This window comes from Mastigoproctus giganteus, chromosome 1, assembly GCF_048544385.1.
Source record: "Mastigoproctus giganteus isolate SK-2022 chromosome 1, ASM4854438v1, whole genome shotgun sequence".
In the NCBI taxonomy this organism is placed as follows: Eukaryota; Metazoa; Arthropoda; class Arachnida; order Uropygi; family Thelyphonidae; genus Mastigoproctus; species Mastigoproctus giganteus.
The window spans coordinates 235149712-235163584 of NC_143575.1; the positions used below are offsets into that span (position 1 = coordinate 235149712).

The 13873-nt window shown below is 37.1% G+C and overlaps 1 protein-coding gene across 1 annotated transcript in view; it reads right to left on the reverse strand.

Moving 5' to 3' along the window:
- Positions 1-2151: 2151 nt before the first annotated feature.
- LOC150091656 (arrestin domain-containing protein 2-like) overlaps positions 2152-13873 on the reverse strand; it is a 149741-nt gene continuing 138019 nt past the window's right edge. The window contains exons 7-8 of the mRNA XM_090369152.1: positions 6160-6274; positions 2152-2396 (exon numbers count right to left, since the gene is read on the reverse strand). Of these exons, the coding sequence (XP_090225278.1) occupies positions 2152-2396; positions 6160-6274 (360 nt within the window). The remainder of the gene's footprint in view (positions 2397-6159; positions 6275-13873) is intronic.

Here is a 13873-nt window from a genome sequence, read left to right on the forward strand (position 1 = left end):
ATGGTCATCAGGTCACCTCATTGTAAGGGGGGGCTGATGGCCTAAGTTTTCCATCTCAGTGGAGGAGAATCAATGACAAATTAGAGTCCCTGTAGCAAGAATGCTGGACTAATCCTTAAAAAGGAAGAATACCTTCCTACCCTGTGTTTGTAATGTAGACCACAGGAAAAGGCCATGGCTTGATGTGCAGGCTTAGCCAGCTGGGGCTGGTTGATTTCGATCTATGCAGCTGTGGTGAGCTAGAGACTGCTCTCCATATAATGTTGCATTGTCCAATTTATGCTGATCTAAGAATGCATATGGAGGAAGAGCCCCTCCAGTTGTATGAACATAAATTATGTAATTTCCACTGTAGCAACATAACTTTGTCTTAATAAATATTTAAAATTTCTTTTTAATAGGAGTGCAGCTAACAGTAGAGGCCTACCTCACTGTGGCAGGGATGGAAGCATGTTCTTCCCTGCTGCAGAGCCAAAGGCCAACTCTCAAATTGTTTTCAATTTGAGGACCAGGTGGTTAAAGCTGAAGAAATTGTGATATTTAACTTTTGAGTTGTTTCTCACTAATTTATGTAAGTTGTTCAGATTTTTTTTTTAATATTTTTTCCCCCCACATAAATGATTTATCAGTTGCTCGCTAGCAAAATTAGTGACTGATAGTGATTGAGACCTTGAGAGTTTCTCGGGTTGTAAAATAATAGTACAGCAGCTTTAATCTACTTCTATTGGACTAGAAAAAAAATTTTGGCCACATTTTAAACTTTAAAAGTTCAGGTGATATGAACAACCTGTACTACTACTTCTTTTGAAGTTGAAGGACAAACTCTCCCTTTGATGCTATAGATTGAGGGTGGTGCTTTAACTATGCCATTGTAGCTGTGAAAAAAAAACAATGTTTCTTATGGAAAGATTCACCAGGACTGATGAACAATTAATTATCTGCTTGCCAACCACTAAAAGGGAAGAAACTTTACTAAATTATGTAAATGACGGAATGCCAAATGTCATTACATCCAGTAACACTTACTTTATAAGTTTAACATATAAATAAAGCTGTGCTAGTTTTGAATCTTAAACACTATTTAAAGAACTATTTAAAAAAAAAAATTTAAGGTTCCTGAAACTTGTATTTTTAATGGTATGTTGTCATGTGTTTTATGCATTTTTTTCCATAACTTATATGAATAAATTTTTAACTTCAGCACAGGTTATATATGCAGGGATGGACTAGCACCTAAATTTGTCTGCAGAATATTTCTAACTGAAGTTATTACTACAAATCTCTTTTAGCATTTTAAAATTTTTTGTTTAGAAAACCCACCAACTGCTAAACTGGCCCAATATGGAGTTCAACAATTCTCCACTTGGCCAGTCCAACCCTGTATATGTGTCCAAAGTAACATAATGTATATATTTAAAATTAATTGCCATAACTAAAATAGCATTGCTATATATAAATCTTACAATTATTGAATATTATGAAATCAATCACTAAAATATCTCACATTCTGGCAATGATCACAATCTTCTTTTTCAGAGAACTAGCAAAGACTGGTCTGAGGAAGAGGTTCACTGCCAGAAAGCAAGATGCTTTTGTAGTTCCATAGCATTGATAAATTACAAGTTTTATCTAGAGTAATATTGTTCCAGCTATTACAATTTTAGTTATTTAATTATAAGTTAGTAGTTCTTACATGATGCCTACAAACAATATATAGTGATATAAATGTGAATAAAAATTAGATGGTGGTGGGGGAGGCAGAGAGAGAAAGAGAACATTAGCAATTAGTGTGCTTATATATAGTGAAAAATTTGCCTAGGCATTGGTTGGCTAGGAGCTGGAAATAAAAGCACTTCTACTCATATGTCGCAGATTTGGACTTTTGTGGCTAGAATGCCTTTCTTGTTTGTTATCTATGCAAAAACAACTGTTGATCCACTTCAATCAACCATTGTTGGAACTGCTTAGTACATCCATCACTGGGAACTGCTTTAACAAATGCACTGACCTCACATGGTTACATCATAACTTGATGACCAAGGTTGTGGTAGAAAAAATTACTACCAAAGCCAGAGCTACCTTGCAGGGATAGGATACCCTTATGGCTAAATAGTCGAAGGTTTCCTTTAGGCAATTTTGCCGCCTTTTGTTTCACACCCTATTTATGTTGTCCTTGCCACGATGGTGATTCCAGCTCTCATCTTCATTGTTACGGGATTTGCTAATATCTTGTTTGGTTGATAGGGAGCTAGCCCGATTACGAACACACACGTAAACAGGTCGATAAAGAACTACTGTCTCACCCTCTTCCATTCCAAGGCTACCATCATACACTTGACCAAGAAGAAACTCAGGCCCTATGTACATTCCTCCCTCCACATGGTCACAGCAAACCTCTGGAATAAAAGTAAGTATCAATACTGAATGAAGCCAAACATATATTATGATAGATTATGAAAAAGGAATTGCTACTGTGTATGAAAAATGTGTAACTATTTGTATTCAATTATTTTTTGTTGCAAATTATGTTTTAAGTGAAATTTTTTTCAGGTATTTCCAAAAACTTTCTTCTCCAAAATGTTCTATTTTAGGATACTGACGACACCCAAAATTTTAACAAAAGTGGTGGTAGGTCATCTAAGAGGTACCCAAATTTCTTTTTGATTTCTGGAAAATGTTTGGTCTTTTTTTTTTTTTTTTTTTTTTTTTGCATTTTGCTCAGAGGATACCAATAGTTCATCTTTTTGTTAGTGTATTACAGTACTTATTGTACTTACATTTTCGTAAAAATTAAATATTTAAAAAAATGTTTTTTTTTACACCTTTTATTTTTAAAAAATGATTAATTCTAGGCATAAAATATAAACATGAAACTATTAGTCAATTGCGCTTTACAGTTTAAAAACTGTTAAGTGTACAAAATTTTAAACATGCACATATATATTATGTATATAAATACTTTTTAAAAAAAATTTAAGAACCATATATTTGACACTATTAGTACTTCATTTTCAAATTTATTTGAAATTTGGTGCACTGTGGAGAGCACAAAATTTGAAAATTACACACATTGCTATCTAATATATATATCTAGAGTGAATATCATGTTTTCATTTTTATTATGCAAAAACAAATCTTTCAAAACAATCTCTGTAAGACTAGTATCTCTTAACTAGTAAGAGAGTAAAAGAAAGTAACCTTGAACAATAAACAAACACATAATTTAAAATTTTTAATAGCATCAGCACCTGTCAGGTCCCATGCCACTCTTCAAGAAAAATAATTGGAAATACATTGGCAGGGCATCTAACAGGTTCTTGCATGTTACTCTATGAAAGTCATCCATGACAGTATGTTGGTTTTGCCACTTATTTGGAGAGGTCTGGGTTCAATTCCAATCTATTACTGGAAGAATTTACAAAGTCCTCTTCAATTGAGGCTGTAGTTAGACAATCTAAAGATAAGAAGTAAGGTTCCTCTCCACCCTCCACCTTTGAGTTATTCCAGATTTTTTTAGCCTGCTCAATATGCAGATTGGTCCACACACACACACACACACACACACACACACACACACACACACACACACACACACACACACACTTGTACAGACATATACAATGGCATAATATGGTCTATGTTGCTGTGTACCTAAAACCCTACAACAAAAAGAACAACAACAGCTCTGTGAAAATCATAAAAAACTCACCTCAAAATTACTGAATTATAAGTTTGCCTATATTTAGGAATGTAGAAAAAATTTCAGATTATTAATCATTACCTAACTGTTAACACTGAATTATTACTTTAGAGAGGTATAGTCATGTTAGGTTAGCTGATTACATATTATTTTGTACATTCCAAATTAAATAGGGTTTTTGATAATCCAACATCATTTTCAGAAACACTTCCCATTTAATATGTGAATCCCTTGGGAATTTATCTATTTCACATGGGATAGGCTTGCTGGATTAAACTCAATGAAAAATGTTATGGTCACTGCAAGCTAGTGGTGCCTTAATTCAAAAATTTTGAATAGTAGATCAAGTTTTAGTAATGAAACAAGTCAAGAATATTGATCACTGGTGGCATCCCTAAACAAGTCCATGTAGAATGCAGTCATAAATAGTCCAAGGACCAACTGCTATCAGTCAGGGCTCCTTTCCACAAGTACCAATCTCTGTCCAGATAGTAAAAGTCACCCGTAATAAAATCTTATTTGCTTGTTCAATCATGGTGCACGTATTACTGATCATCACAGTTATTGCATTCATTTGGTTGTTGTTTGGATTTTAGGTGGATCACCAACTTATACCATAATATGCCATTGTGTATTATGTCCTCTACAAATGTGCATAGTTCAAGAACCAATTTACACATATAATCAGCTCCAGCTCTCACTGTAACCACTAGGTGGCAGTGATCACAGTGTACTGATTTGGGATTTACTTAAAGCTGTAACTATCATCAAGGGTAAAGGGAGGGGTTTTTGCTTTCGTAAAGGTAACCACAGTGGTCTCAGACAGTTTTTAAATTGTATACAGGAGGACTAACTGAAGATGTTACCATCAGCAAATTCTTAATGGGAAGTGTTCAAGGAATTAATCATAGAAGCTAATAGGCTTTTCATACCAACTAAGAAATACTCTTCAAGGCTAAGGCCAAAATGGATGTCAGATGAACTGATGAGATTTGTGGCAGGGAAGAAAAATGCACGGGATGCATATAAATTATCGGGCGACACAGAAGCCTATGGTGATATAACGTAGTCTGTAATCAAGTCACAAAGGAGATCAGGAAAGCGAAGGCAGATTACGAGAAATCTTTGGCAAAAGGTGCAAAGAGAAACAGCAAAGGCTTCTTTATAAAAATGAAATTCTAGAAGGAAGGGGATGAATCAGATTGGTCCACTTGACATTGTTGGTTTAACTGTTGATGATCCTACTCAGGTTGCTGACAAATTGAATCAGTATTTTGCATCTACATTCACACATGAGGAATCCTTTAGAGAATGGAATGCCAGAAGTTTATGAAGCTCTAACAGGGAGTTAAATGATTTTGTAATAACTGACAGGAAAGTCAAAGAGAAATTGTTGGATTTTAACATAAGAAAGGGGTGGATAGCATCTATCCAGTTATATTAAGGGAGGCAGCAAAGGAATTAAGCTAACCCTTATCCATGATTAAAGACGCATCCTTGGACTTAGGGGAGGTCTCCACAAACTGGTGATGTGTGAATATATATCCAATTCACAAAGGAGGATCAAAGGGTGGCATCCAATAATGCAGGATCACCTAGACAAGGCCACAATTATACTTAAAACACAGCATGGATTTGTTAAGGGGAAATCTTGTTTGTCTGATTGTATCAGTTACAACTTGGACACAAAGGAACTGGATGCAAAAAATAATTTTGATGTTATATACTTGAATTTCAGCAAAGCTTTTGATACTGTTGCACATAGAAGACTGCTATACAAATTGGAGCAGTGTCGCATTAAGGGCAAGTTGATGCTCTGGATAAAGGGATGATTGAGTGGTAATCAATAATCATTGATTTTCATGGACTAATGTTATTAGTGGAGTCCACCAGGGTTCAGTGGACCCATTGTTGTTTTCTATATTTATCAATAATATTGATGAAAGCATATCAGGCTTAATACCCAAGTTTGCAGATGATACAAAGGTTGGCAGGGCGGTTAAAAACAATAATGACAGTATGCTACTGCAACAGGATCTAGAAAAGTTAGACAGATGGGCTGAGAAATGAGAAATGGCAATTGAAGTTTAACATTGATAAATACAAAGTACTGCATATGGGTAGCAGTAACCCAAGAGTAACATACCAACTGTGTGATACTACCCTCAGGATAGTGGCAAACGAAAATAACTTGGGGGGGGGGGGATTGTGCTGTTAGATATGAAGTTATCTGAGCAATGCAGACAGGCTGCCACAACAGCTCATGGGGTTTTGTTGAGGATATACAGGAATTTTGCTAGCAGGGATAAGGATGGGATTATATATATATACAATGGAATAAAGTGATGTGTAATATTTGCATGTGTAGGTAGAATGAGAAATATAAAACAATAAAATATTTGAATTGAAAGAATTTCTGAATACCATAAACATAACTGTTGCATAGCTGGAATACTTACCATATTCTATCCGTGGCTGCTGATTAGAATTTGGAATTCGAAAGGGACAAGTGGCTATGGTGATGGGGAAGTTCATGTGTAAGTCATCACCAGACTTCTCTAGTTCTACCCAAACCTAAAATATAAAGGAATTGTAATTTATTTTGACAAATTAGCCAGATTACGAAAGGTCATTCTTAACATGGTGAATGGAGGCATCATCTGGTAATTTTCAATATATAAATTAAGAAATAACACTCAACTCCACATGAAATTTATGCAAAAATTTTAAGTTTAGTGAATACTAAATTTGGGGAATGTTTCTTATATCACTTTCCAATTTGCATTGGGTTGTTATAATGTTGAAGATAATAAGACAGAATTTTGGTGGGGGTGGATTCTGTGCAGCAAAAATTATGGCACATGAGTGTTATGCACATATTAGCAGTTAAAATGATTGTGTTTCAGTATATCATCTCAAAAGCATATAAGAATCATACTGGAATAAAAGTACACTAGAATTAATTAGCATTAGCAATGGCAAATAATGCAAGAAAGCAAGCTTACATAGCATCATCAAAAAAAAATAAAAAAAAACATGATATCTCCCATTTCACCTATTCATTCCCTCCAATAGTATATCTAGTTCTTCCTTGAATTTATTTAAACTATCAACTTCCACAACAACAACAGGTGGAAATTTGTTCCAAAAATCAACCACCTGTTGATTAAAGGCAAACTTCCCCACATCTATTCTGCAACCATTCTTTTCCTTGATTTGAATTTGTGCCCCCTCATGTGTGTGGTATGAGCAAGAGGAAGAATCCCATCAGCATTGAGCTTGCTTAATCCATTCAAAGCTTTAAACACCTCAATCAGCTGCCTAGTCTCCATACTCTGCAATTTGTAGAACTGAAGCCTTTTTTGGTAAGAGCACTACTTTGTTCTCTTACAAGTATCACTGAAGTTCTCTGTACTCGTTCTAGAAGCTCTACATCCTTCCTAATATGAGGGCCCTAGACTTGTATGCAGTACTCAAGATGTAGCCTGACCATTGCCTTAAACAATGAGATAATCACCTACTTATCCCTGCTAGCAAAATTCCTGTATATCATTGACAAAACCCCACAGGCTGTCCTGGCAGCACTGTTCAGAGAGCTTCATATCTGACTGCACAATTACCCCAAAGGTCTTTTTCATTTTCCACTACCTGAGTGTAGTACCACACAGCTGGTATATTACTGCGGGATTACTGCTACCCATATGCAGAATTTTGAATTTGTCAGCCCACCTGCCTAACTCTTCTAGATAATGTTGCATTAGCATACTGTCATTACTGTTCATTAACCACCCTGCTAATCTTTGTATCATCTGCAAACTTGTACATTAAGCCTAATATGCATTCATTGATATCATTGATAAATATAAAAAACAACAATGGGCTCAACACCGAACCCTGGGGCACTCCACTAACAACATCAACCCATGAAGAGTTGTGATCATTGATTACCACTCTCTGTCTTCCCCCACTCAACCATCCCTTTATCCATAGCAGCAACTTGCCCTTAATGCCACATTGCTCCAATTTGTATAGCCATCTGTTACGTGCAACGGTATCAAAAGCTTTCCTGTAATCCAAGTATATTGAATCAAAATTATTTTTTGCAACAGTTCCTTTGTGACCGCATCATAGTATCCAATCAAATTGGTCAGACAAGATTTCCCCTTAACAAACCCATGCTGTGTCTAAAGTATTACTGCAGTGATATCTAGATGATATCTGCATTACACTTTAACCAGTGACTCCATTCTTTTTCTTGGAAAAGAAGTTAAACTAACAGGTCTATAATTACTTGTGCCACCCTTTTATCCCCCTTTGGGAATTGGCAATATATTAATACATCTCCAGTCTGTGAACCTCCCCTGAATCCAAGGATGCTTTTATAATTATGGCTAAGGGTTTGCTTATTTCTTTTGCTTTCTTCCTTAATATAATTGTATAGGTCCCATCCATCACAGGTACCTTTCTTATGTTAAACTTAAAAAATTTCTCTCTACCACATCCTCTCAGTTATTACAAAATCATTTAGCTTCCAGTTAGAGTTTGATAAATTTCTGGCATCCACTTCTGTAAAGAATTCCTCATGTTAATTTAGATGCAAAATACTCATTCAGTTTGTCAGCAACCTGAGTAGGATCATCAAGAGTTGAACCATCGATATCAAGTGGATCAATTTGATTCATCCCTTTCTTTTTAGTCTTCACTGTTTGTCTTTTCATCCTTTGCCAAGATTTCTCATAATCTGCCTTCACTTGCCTAACCTACTTTGTGACTTGATTACATCATAATATCCTATCAAATTTGTCAGACAAGACTTTCCCTTAACAAACCCATGCTGTGTCTGAATTATTGCTACATTGCAGGATCATCTAGACAAGACTGCAGCAATAATTCACACACAGCATGGGTTTGTTAAGGGAAAGTCTTGTCTGATAAATTTGATAGGATATTATGATGTGGTTACAAAGGAACTGGATGCAAAAAATAATTTTGATATCATATATTTGGATTTCAGGAAAGCTTTTGACTGTTGCGCATGGAAGATTATTGTACAAATTGGAGCAGAATGGTATTAAGGGTAAGTTGCTGCAATGAATAAAAGGATGGTTAAGTGGGAGAAGACAGAGGGTGGTAATCAATGGGTTCTGCTCTTTGTGGACTAATGTTATTAGTGGAGTCCCACAGGGTTTGGTGTTAGGTCCACTGTTGTTTTGTATATTTATCAATGATATTGATGAAGGTATATCAGGCTTAATGTCGAAGTTTGCAGATGATACAAAGGTTGGCAGGGTTGTTAATGACAGTAATGGCAGTGTGCTACTGCAACAGGATCTAGATAATTTGGGCAGATGGGCTAAGAAGTAGCAACTGAAGTTTAACCTTGACAAATGCAAAGTACTGCATATGGGTAAAAGTAACCCCAGAGAAACGTACCAACTGTGTGGTACTACACTTAAGGTGGTAGAAAATGAAAAAGACCTAGGAGTAATTGTGCAGTCAGATATGAAGTTTTCTGAGCAATGCAGACAGGCTGCCAGGGCAAGTCATGGGGTTTTGTCAATGATATATAGGAATTTTGCTAGCAGCGAAAAGAAGGTGATTGTCCCTCTGTATAAGGCAATGGTCAGGCCACGCCTTGAGTACTGCGTACAGGTCTGGAGGCCTCATTTTAGAAAGGATGTAGATTTGCTTGAGCGTGTACAGAGAAGGGCAACAAGATTGGTGAGGGGAATGAAGGGATCTTCTTACCTAGAGAGGCTTAAGTTCTGCAAATTGCAGTGGCTGGAGACTAGGCACCTGCGCGGTGATCTGATTGAGGTATATAAGGCCTTGAATGGGTTGAGCACGCTGAATTCTGATGGGATCCTTCCACTTGTTCAGATTATGAACCTAAGGGGGCATAAATTCAAATTAAGAAAAAACAGATGTAGAATAGATGTGCGGAAATTTGCCTTTAGCCAGCGGGTGGTTAATTGCTGGAACAAACTTCCATCTGTCGTTGTGGAAGTTGACAGGTTAAATAAATTTAAGGAGGAACTGGACAGGCATTTGGAGGGAATGGTGTGATTTTTTTTTTTTTTTTTTTTGGCTGATGCTGCATAAGCTCATACACTTGCTTTCTTGCATCACATGCCACTACTACTACTACAGACAGATGTATATCTAACATAGGCTTCTGTATCACGTGATAATTTATATTCATCACATGCATTTTTCTTCTCTGCCATGAGTCTCATTAGTTCATCTGACATACATTTAGGCCTAAACCTTGAACAATATTTCTTATTTAGTATGAAAAGCCTATTAGTAGTAGTAGTAGTAGTAGTAGTAGTAGTGGTGGCACATGATGCAAGAAAGCAAGTGTAGGAGCTTATGCAGCATCAGCCAAAAAAAAAAAAAAAAAAATCGCACCATTCCCTCCAAATGCCTGTCCAGTTCCTCCTTAAATTTATTTAACCTATCAACTTCCACAACGACAGATGGAAGTTTGTTCCAGCAATTAACCACCTGCTGGCTAAAGGCAAATTTCCGCACATCTATGCTACATCTGTCCTTTCTTAATTTGAACTTATGTCCGCGTAGGTTGGTAATCTGAACAAGTGGAAGGATCCCATCAGAATTCAGCGTGCTCAACCCATTCAAGGCCTTATAGACCTCAATCAGATCACCGCACAGGTGCCTAGTCTCCAGCCACTGCAATTTGCAGAACTTAAGCCGCTCTTGGTAAGAGAATCCCTTCATTCCCCTCACCAATCGTGTTGCTCTTCTCTGTACACGCTCAAGCAAATCTACATCCTTTCTAAAATGAGGCCTCCAGACCTGTACGCAGTACTCAAGGCGTGGCCTGACCATTGCCTTATACAGAGGGACAATCACCTTCTTTTCGCTGCTAGCAAAATTCCTATATATCATTGACAAAACCCCATGACTTGCCCTGGCAGCCTGTCTGCATTGATCAGAAAACTTCATATCTGACTGCACAATTACTCCTAGGTCTTTTTCATTTTCTACCACCTTAAGTGTAGTACCACACAGTTGGTACATTTCTCTGGGGTTACTTTTACCCATATGCAGTACTTTGCATTTGTCAAGGTTAAACTTCAGTTGCTACTTCTTAGCCCATCTGCCCAAATTATCTAGATCCTGTTGCAGTAGCACACTGCCATTACTGTCATTAACAACCCTGCCAACCTTTGTATCATCTGCAAACTTCGATATTAAGCCTGATATACCTTCATCAATATCATTGATAAATATACAAAACAACAGTGGACCTAACACCAAACCCTGTGGGACTCCACTAATAACATTAGTCCACAAAGAGCAGCACCCATTGATTACCACCCTCTGTCTTCTCCCACTTAACCATCCTTTTATCCATTGTAGCAACTTACCCTTAATACCATTCTGCTCCAATTTGTACAGTAGTCTTCCATGCGCAACAGTATCAAAAGCTTTCCTGAAATCCAAGTATATGATATCAAAATTATTTTTTGCATCCAGTTCCTTTGCGACCACATCATAATAACCAATCAAATTTGTCAGACAAGACTTTCCCTTAACAAACCCATGCTGTGTTTGAATTATTGCTGCAGTCTTGTCTAGATGATCCTGCAATGCATCTTTAACCAGCGACTCCATTATTTTACCCGGAACAGAAGTTAAACTAACTGGTCTGTAATTACTCGTGTCACCCTTCGATCCACCTTTGTGAATTGGGGACACATTTGCACATCTCCAGTCCGTGGGAACCTCCCCTGAGTCCAAGGATGCTCTCATAATTATGGCTAAGGGTTTGCTTAGTTGCTTTGCCGCCTCCTTTAAAATAACTGGATAGATCCCATCCACCCCAGGTGCCTTTCTTGTGTTTAACTTCAACAATTTCTCTTCCACTTTGCTCTCAGTTATTACAAAATCATTAAGCACACTGCTACAATTTGATAACCTTCTTCCATTTTCAAATTGTAATAATTCCTCACGTGTGAATGTAGATGCAAAATACTCATTCAGTTTGTTTGCTATCTGAGCAGGATCATCAACAGTCGAACCATTGATGTCAAGTGGACCAATCATATTCATCCCCTTCCTTTTAGAGTTTATATAAGTAAAGAAATCCTTGCTGTTTTTCTTAGCATCTTTTGCCAAAGATTTCTCGTAATCCGCCTTCACCTGCCGAACCTCCTTTGTGACCTGATTACAGACTAGCTTATATCTGCCACAGGCTTCTGCGTCACCTGATAATTTATATGCATCCCATGCATTTTTCTTCTCTGTCACGAGTCTCATTAGTTCATTTGATAACCATTTAGGCCTAAACCTTGAACGATATTTCTTAATCGGTATATAAAGTCTAGTAGCTTCCACGATTAATTCTTTGAATGCTTCCCACTTAGAATTTACTGTTTGTAACATCGTCAGTTGATCCCACTGTACAGAACTTAAAAACTGTCTGAGACCACTGTACTCCCCTTTACGGAAGCAAAAACCCTTTCCTTTACCCTTTTAGCTTCTATGATTAATTCCTTGAATACTTCCCATGTAGAATTTTCTGATGGTATCATCATCAGTTGGTCCAATATAAGAATTTAACGATGTATAGAATTTAAAAACTGTCCTAGACCACTGTAGTCATCTTTATAAAAGCAAAAACCCTTCCCTTTATCCTTCATGGTAGTTACTTCGTTAAATAAATCCCGTATCAATACATTGGGATCCCTGCCACCTAATGGTTCTTTTATCTGCAAATTCTTAATGCATGAATAATCACTGTTAATAACCAGATCAAGATTATTACTCCTTCTTGTTGCTTCTCTAACATGCTGCTGTAGAAAACAGTGATTCCGATAAATCCACAAAAGTCTTGCTAGTGTGTGAGTAACCAACCCAGAAGTTCCAGTCAATATATGGAAAGTTAAAAATCCCCATTATAAGACATTCTGATTTACTGACCCATTCTATTTCTATGTACAGTTGTTCATTGTACTCATCAGAGTCATTAGGCCTATAACACACTCTTACTCTTGTTTTTGCTTTCTTAGTGCTTATGTCATGCCAAACTGACTCAACATTGCACTGACCACTCATGTCAACAAGATGCACTACCTTAGATTATATGTGCTTTAAACTAAGAGCAAAATCCCTACCACTCCTTCTATCCTGTCTGTCCTTTCTGTATGCATTGTAGTCCCCACATTCAAATTCTGCATCCATTATATCTGAGTGACACCATATCTTTAAAATCTCAACAATGTCCGCATTTGATGTCTTGACCAGCACTTCAAATTCAAATTTATTTACTATTCTTTTAGCATCATTGTACAAGCAAGTATACATGCATCTGTTCTTACTCTTAGCTACTCTAACACAGCCCACATATTTACTAGTTTCATGATGACTCCCAGCAGTTCTTGAAATCCCCAGCACTTTGTTTTCAAGGCTGCTGCTCATTCCAATAGAAGCAGTGTAATAATCACATTCACCTCAGCCTGCAGCTATTGTTAATCTATTAGTCTGTGTATCCCCACCCCAAAGCTGGCAGTTTTTCAACTCACCTAACACTGCTTTGATAGTATCAAGAAATATTCTTGCAGCCTTTCTATTTAAGTGTATCCCATCACTGTAGAAGCAGTTCCTTCTGTTAACAAGCACAGAACACACTAAGAAAAATTCTAGCCCATCAGCCTGCATAGTCTATCCAGGGCTAAATTGATTGACAAAGCTCTCATCATATACTTCCTCCTATCATGTCAGGGTAGAATTGCAGCACTTTCAAATTTAACCCTTACTTGCAGATTTTTTTTTTTCAACATTGCCATGTATTTGTTTAAGTCTGCAATTCTTCTACACTTAATGTCATTAGTACCAACATGTACAACAGTATCACCTTTTGTGCTCTTAAAAGGTGATATCTGCTCTACAACGTCATAAACTTCTGTCCCTGGCAGATATACCCTCGTCCTATTCCACCTATCCTTTTTGCACAATATATTTACCCTTTCCCTGGCAATAGAGTCACAAACAACAACTAGCTCCTGTGGGACTAGTGCATTCTGCCTTGGGGATTGTCAATATATTGCCTGATGCTCAAGTGCTAGCTCTAGCATTGAAATGGGCAGCTGAGTGCTTAATGGGTACCCCAATTTAAATCCTCTGGAGGCATCCACCCTGTTCTTC